Source organism: Bidens hawaiensis, unplaced genomic scaffold (genome assembly GCF_021521415.1).
Source record: "Bidens hawaiensis isolate Kalapana, Puna unplaced genomic scaffold, B.hawaiensis_p1.1 tig00042932_1, whole genome shotgun sequence".
In the NCBI taxonomy this organism is placed as follows: Eukaryota; Viridiplantae; Streptophyta; class Magnoliopsida; order Asterales; family Asteraceae; genus Bidens; species Bidens hawaiensis.
In genome coordinates, this window is record NW_027497603.1 from 69,979 (window position 1) to 77,432 (window position 7,454).

The following is a 7,454-nucleotide window of genomic DNA, read 5'->3' on the forward strand; positions in this document are numbered from 1 at the left end:
ATACTACAAAATATTAGTTTTTTTTAAAATTTAAAGATATCGAGTATCCACAATTATTGGTTGGGCATTTTACATTTTAGAAGATAAAGTAGGATTTGGAGAAAATGAGCTTTATATGGGAAAAAAAAAGGCTTGGTGGGCGCTCTTGTCTAACAACATCGAAGAACAGGTTTTACTGGTGAAAACAGGAGAAAAAACATTTGAATTTTGAGAATTTTTTGAGCTGGTTTTGACAGTAAAAATGGCATATGGGAAGTAAGGTGATAAATGCTTACATGAAGCAAGTTTTGATTTTTTTATATCATGGATGGTATTATAAATCCACATTTTTATAAATATTAATGTTTATAAAAAAGGCATTTTTTACAAGTAGTAATTAAGGCTTCGGTTTTTAGACAAAAATAACATAAATACGTTTCTGTCAGTTGAAACTTTTTTTGGTCATCAAGATATGAGATTGATGAGTTTTTAATAAATAGTAGTAGAATTTTAAGAGAAAACTAACTATATATAAGTAGATGTGAAAAAAAAAATTCGAACCCGGAATCGGACTCAATAAAAATACCCGGAACCGGTTTTTTTATACCCGGGTTTAATACATGAACCCGTACCCAACCCTACCTTACCTGTAAGGTACGGATAAGATATGTATTTCAGTACCAAAACTCGTACTCGGAACCGGACCCGGTTTGTACCCGGTAATACCCGAAAACCCGAACCGGTTGTATACTCGAACCGGGTTTTACAAATACCCGGAACCGGGTTTTTCAAATACCTGATCCATACCCGTTGTTACCTGAAAAATACCCGAAAAAATAATCTTCAATCCTTTATAAAATTCAATATATATCTGAAAAATACCCGAAAAAAGGCCAGAAATTTCTCAGAAATAGGGTTTTTTCAATACCCGGAAATAGGGTATTCAAATACTTGGTTTTAGAATACCCGGCTCAACCCGACCCAAACCCAATACATAGGGTACGATTTTTAGAGACAATACACGAACCCGAACCTAACCCGGGTTTTCCCAATACCCGATTTTCTAATACTTGATCATACCCAAACCCAATTTTATACCCGAACCCGGGTATTTAAAAAACCTGATTTTGGCACCTCTATATATATATAAGTGGAGACATACGTCCTAGAAAGAAATTAAATCGTACAACTTAAGTCATATTGACTTCATCATGTTGCCAATGAAGATATCATTCTTATACTTACTCAAATTAAAACCTTCTTAAAAGATTAACAGAATTCAACATTTTACAAATTTTAATATATAGGTCGCTATATGCAAAAGAAAAAAAAACACTATAAAACCATATTTATCATAAGCTTCAGTCAAAATATATTCGAGTCAAAATACATCCGGATATTCCTCCATCGCCCTTCATTATTCCCGCAATGTCCCTAATAACCTGAAAAAAAAGGTAAAAGAAACAATGTGCGAGTCTAACGAAAATGATATAACAAATATTAACATAAGAATTTAAAAATATGAACAAAAGAAAAAAACACATTAATCTAAAACGCGTGTCTATTAAAGTGAATGTTAAGAAATAAAATAATAATAATAAATAATAACATACTAAATAAATTGAAAAAATGATAAGAAGATACTTACGAATCCCACATAATCAAAAAATTTGATGCGGCGACGTTCGTGAAAAACAACATATGAAAAATTATGATATTAACTCTATTTAACTTGGTTAATCACTTTCTTATACTTGTAATTAAAAGTTTAAAAAGTTTTTACAAATGTATTTTTTTAAAACCATCAATATAAAAAAAAAAAAACTTTTATTAGCCACCAAATGGTATTGCAAGATACCAGCAAATGTATTACATACATTATTATTATTATTCAAGTTATAGGTTTCAGTAAATAAAGATTTGAAACTTTTTCTACTAATACATATAGAAAGTTTTTGAAAAAAGAAAAGAAAGCGGTATAAATATCCTATTTCAAAAATGGAAAAGAATTGACCAAACTTTATAACTGCATTTCATTTTGAATAACCATGCTTAATTAAGTTTCCTCTGTTTTCTATCAATCGACGAAGAAAACCCTAATCTGCGCTCTATTGCTGATGTAAGTTCGCTTCATAATATGTTCAAACTCATTAGTTTCATGTTCAATTCTGCTGATACTGATACACTCTGTTCGTTCGTTTTGCCATCAGAAGTTTGCCAAGACCCTAATTAAGTGTTTAGTTTTGATATCTATACAAATGCACTAGTTTTTATATGATTGTGTTGTTCGAGTACATGCTACTGCTGTTTTTGTTTCGGCTTGAAATAGGTGCTCGTTTTGCGATTGAATACGTCCGAAGTTCGAGTTAAGTATACCTGGTTTGTGATTGATTTATTATATTTAGAATTGTACTAGTTTATTGTCTAATTTTGATGCTCTGGTTTTGGATTGAAATTGGTGCTCCTTTTGTCATCGCTTACGTTTGAACTCCGTAAATTACATCTAATTTTGTAAAGTTTTTGTCAAGAGTGGTAATATTGGGACATTTGAGTTCTGAGTTTAGTATAACTGATTAATTTCTGCTTATTGTATAGTTTAATCAAAATTAGTAAATTATGTCTATTTTTGCTGCTGGTTTAGCTGTTCCATAATGATATACTTTCTCTATAAGTTTGTGAAGTTTTGACTCATGGAACTCACTTTTCAGATTCTAAGTTGAATGCTAGTTTGTACAAAATAGTTTGAATTTTGCTAAATCTTGATTTTGACCCTGACTTTGACTCTTGGCACTAATATACATACTGATACACACACTTTCCTTACAACCTTTTGATTTTTGAATCATGGAATTCATTTAAGATCCTAAATTTAATGCTAGTTTGAATAAATAAATTAATTTGAATTTTGAATCAGGGAATTAATTTTTAGATTCTAAATTTAATGCTGGCTTGAATAAAATAAATATATTTTGGTACATGTTGATTCTGACTTTTGGTATCTCAGATGGCAGGGGATGATGTTCATAATCCTCTTCTTGGAAAAACAACTTGTGGTTCTTTACTACTTCAATTGCAGGTTGAATATAATTCCCTCTACTTATGTGTTTTTTTAACATCATTAAGGACATTATATGCTACCTTTTTTCATAAATATTTTGTCTTAATGCAGAAAAACTGGGATGAAGTTGGCGAAAGTGATGAGGAAAGAGATAAGATGCTTCTTCAATTAGAACAAGAGTGTTTGAATGTGTACAAAAGGAAAGTTGACCAAGCTGCAAAGTCAAAGGCCCATCTTCTTCAAGCACTTACGGATGCTAAACTTGAATTCTCCAATCTTCTTGCATCTCTTGGAGAGAAATCATTTAACATTGTAAGTAGTAGCCATCCCCGCGCACCCTCATCTCCCAAATTGTTTATTTATTTGTTTATTGTGTTTAATTGCAGCCTGATAAGACTTCGGGTACCATTAAAGAACTTCTTGCTGCAATTGCACCTGCTCTAGAACAGTTGTGGATACTGAAAGAAGAAAGGATAAAACAGTTTTTAGATGTGCAGACACAAATTCAGAAAATATGTGTGGAAATTGCAGGAAGTAATGATCTTGCACAAAGCTTTAAAGTTGATGAATCCGATCTATCCCTGAAGAAATTAAAAGAATTTCATGATCGTCTTCAAGAACTTCAAAAAGAAAAGGTAATGAATACAAAAACTTTTTTGTGTTTTCCTGTTTTGGAGTTCATAAGGTATTCAAATGTGAAATATGTTTATAAATACTATGATGTTCGAATAATTATATTACATTTTGTTTGCAATGATTGAAACTCGTGTGGATGACTTTCCTCCGTTTTCAATTTTGACAAAATATATAGTCTTGTAATCAAAACCGAACTAAAATGAACGGCATGCATGTACTGAAAAATTAATAAACTAGACTAATTGGTAATGCGTGATATGATAATTTAATAAAACTAGACTAAATGTAATGTGCTTCATAATTTAAATGAATACAATGATGCACAAGCTTAAACGAACGAACACGCCCTCATGTTTGTTTGTTTACTACGTGATCAAAAAGTTTTGTTCATGTTTGTCCCTCTATAGATAGACGGACAAAAACAAATTTTCCACCAAATGGTTCACGAACAGTTCTCTGAACATCCAGTTCGTTTAGAGGTCCATAAATACTTAATTTTACTTCATCAACCGTCTCTTGATCAAAGAATATAGATACAATTATATGATATGAGGTGATTAATGAATTTAATGTCAAAACTCTCTTTTGCAGAGTCAAAGATTGACCAAAGTTCTTGAATTTATCAACAATGTACATGGCATTTGCGGTGTTCTCGGGATCGACTTTTATAGTACAATCAAAGATGTCCATCCTAGCTTGACTGATGCCACATGTGCACAATCTAAAAGCATTAGCAATGACACACTAGCCAGGCTGGCAAAGACTGTCACAGCTTTAAAAGAAGTTAAGGAGCAAAGGTTACATAAGGTAAAATACACTTTCACATCTCTTAGTTTCTTTTAAACATTCGCTTTTAGTTGTTATATACTTCTAATAATCGGTCAAATGGGCACATTTTCAGCATCAAGATCTTGCAATTCAGTTACATGAACTTTGGAATTTGATGGATACATCTGAAGAAGAAAGAAGATTGTTTGATCATGTTACGTGCAACATGTCAGCTTCAGTTGATGATGTCACTGCACCAGGGGCTCTTGCACTGTATTTGATTGAACAGGTACTTTAGTGTAATAATAAAATCTTGTAAAATGATGTAAATATACTTATTATTTTTATTATTGATATGTTTTGTTATTAAGGCTGAGGTGGAAGTTGAAAGACTGGATCAACTGAAAGCAAGCAGAATGAAGGAGATTGCTACTAAGAGACAAATGGAACTTGAAGAGATATTTGCTCGAGCACATATACAGATTGACGCAAAGGCTGCTAATGAGAAACTTTTGGCATTGATTGAATCTGGGAATGTGGAACCTGCTGAGCTGTTAGCTGACATGGATGCGCAGATTGTTAAAGCAAAAGAAGAAGCGTTAAGTAGAAAAGATATATTGGATAAAGTAGATAAGTGGATGTCTGCTCGTGAAGAAGAGAGTTGGCTTGAGGATTACAATAGGGTTAGCCTCTTAACCGTTTTACGGGTCCAGTCAGGTTAAATTAATATTAATTTTTGTAGAATAACGTTTTCCATGGTTTTGAGACGTGTGACAGGATGAAAACAGGTATAGTGGTAGCAGAGGCGCACACTTGAATCTCAAACGAGCTGAAAAGGCCCGAATTTTGGTTAGCAAAATCCCAGGTAAACAACTCTGGCTGTTAGCCTGTTATTATTTAGTTTGGTGTTTTAAGAGAATTTAATGATCGTTGGGTACAACTTATATATTTATCGTTTCCTCAAGGATGATGAAATATGTTTACAAAAATTAAAATATACTTCTTTAAAATAAATGATTTGGGTGATTTTTATTATAGTTGTAAATGAATCGGACGTTCAGTGAACCGCTTGTGAACAGTTTGGCGGGAGGTTTGTTTATTTAATAAACGAACAAACATGGGCACATATCTCGCTCGTTCATCTATGTTTGTGAACGCACGTTTATGTTGATACATTTAAATTTTTTTGTGTTAATTCGATTACGCTTATTTATGTTTGTTAGTTACATTTGTTTAAGTTTGGTCGTCAATAAATTCATTTAAATTATATAGGTGCTACAATTTAGTCTAGTTTTATAACTTTTTAGGCCCTACACATTATTGTTATTTTGTTAACAAACTAACATAAACAAACACAGTTGTTTTCTTAACGATCGGACATGAAAACCTTGCTGTATAATTGCTCGTGTTCGATCATTTGTTTAGTTAATGTTAAATGAACGAACACAAACATGTGTTGTCGGTGTTCATTTTATCCGTATGGCCCGATTTGATTTATTAGTGGCCGGGTGTGTATGCAGGTCTTGCTGACACATTGGTTGCTAAAACTCGGGCATGGGAGGAGGAACATGGAATGGTTTTTGCTTATGATGGTGAACCACTACTGACTATGCTGGACAAATACGCAGTGTTGAGGCATGAGAGAGAAGAAGAGAAGAAACGGATGAGGGTTAGTTTCGGCATTTCACCCACATTTTATAAAAACATATCTTAAGCATGTTAAACTCACTTCAATTTTAATTAACATGGTGACTATAGGATCAGAAGAAATTTAATGAACAGTTGAATGCAGAGCAAGAAGCCATGTTTGGTGCAAAACCTAGCCCGTTGCGGTCCGTTAGTAGCTTGAAGAAGGTGTTGGGCCCACATATGAGCGGGGGGCCAAATGGCGGTCCTAATAGACGGTTATCTATGATGCAAAATGGGTCTCGGTCAGTGAAGAGAGATAACCCGAGGCCAGTGGCTCCTTTGAACTATGTGGCTATATCGAAAATGGATGCTACGCCTTAGGAAGTGAATCTGAATCACATGTTAAAAGTCATATATAGCCATTGTGGTGTCATGTTAGCTTTGAAAAGCGGATAGACATGGAACCTGGTTTTTGAAGTTGTTTAGTTACTACCTGCACAATTTTCTTGTTAACAGATGAACATGCTAAACTTACAGATTTGGTCCTTAGTACTTGATGAATGCATATTGCAGCACTCTATTCATTTGTTTTTTTTTTACTTTTGGTATCAATATAATTTGAAATCATTACTTGATAATAATGTAAACTAAATCTCAAATAAAGGTTTAAGTAATCTGAACTACTCGTGATTTGATCGCTAAAAGCTTGATTTGTGTTAAGCTTCAACGAGCTTTAGCGTAAGTTTAAATTGAGTGTATTCTACTATTTTTTTTTGGAACAACTTAGGAAGCTCTTAGTACAATATTCTTAGACCAACTATAGATAAAGAGCATCCATCTTTACATAGAAGAGCATCGGTGACATTTTTCTCAAGACATAGTTTGCTTTTTAACCAATCTTGAAGAATCTGACTAAGTATTTACTTTACTAGCTTCAAATTTTATGTGTTGATAATATTTACACATAAACTCGATGAAACTGAGCGATCGAAGGCAACAAGTTAGTCGGATAATGAATCAAACTTGAAACACATATTGCCCAAAATTATTTAACATATCTAACATCACTACTTTCTATAGTGCCAATGGTTGTGTTCGCTAGAAACACACGTTTTTATAGAGTCGGCACAACACGTGGGGTCCTCATTACAGGTATATACATATAGATATATTAAAAACCAAATGTTACTTGCCTCACAAAAAAATATCTATTCATCAATTGTACAAAACTTTAAGCTTAATGTGCAAGCCTATTGTTGCTGTATTTTATTTACAAGTTGTCCATGTGTTTGGCATTGCATTACATTCTCTGACTTCTTAATAGCTCCATTATTTTATAATTTAAGTAAATTACATTTTATTTTAAGTGCTAAATTAGCTAAAT

At 32.9% G+C, this 7,454-nt stretch overlaps 1 protein-coding gene across 1 annotated transcript; it reads left to right on the top strand.

Annotated features, from left to right (window-relative positions):
- The first annotated feature begins 2,872 nt into the window (after nt 1-2,872).
- Nucleotides 2,873-6,611, top strand: LOC143593930 (65-kDa microtubule-associated protein 1-like). The gene is made up of 9 exons (XM_077073393.1): nt 2,873-3,055; nt 3,149-3,349; nt 3,424-3,672; nt 4,265-4,480; nt 4,575-4,730; nt 4,813-5,124; nt 5,219-5,306; nt 5,962-6,110; nt 6,200-6,611. Exons 1-9 carry the CDS (start codon nt 2,984-2,986, stop codon nt 6,449-6,451), a joined length of 1,695 nt encoding a protein of 564 aa, XP_076929508.1. The 5' UTR covers nt 2,873-2,983; the 3' UTR covers nt 6,452-6,611.
- Nucleotides 6,612-7,454: the final 843 nt, after the last annotated feature.

Bases quoted from the DNA above. Each gene is read 5' to 3' on its own strand.
- LOC143593930 (XM_077073393.1), top strand. From the start codon at position 2,984: ATGGCAGGGGATGATGTTCATAATCCTCTTCTTGGAAAAACAACTTGT. The intron at 5,125-5,218 runs GTTAGCCTCTTA...GACGTGTGACAG, and splicing joins GGCTTGAGGATTACAATAGG to GATGAAAACAGGTATAGTGG. The intron at 6,111-6,199 runs GTTAGTTTCGGC...TGGTGACTATAG, and splicing joins AAGAGAAGAAACGGATGAGG to GATCAGAAGAAATTTAATGA.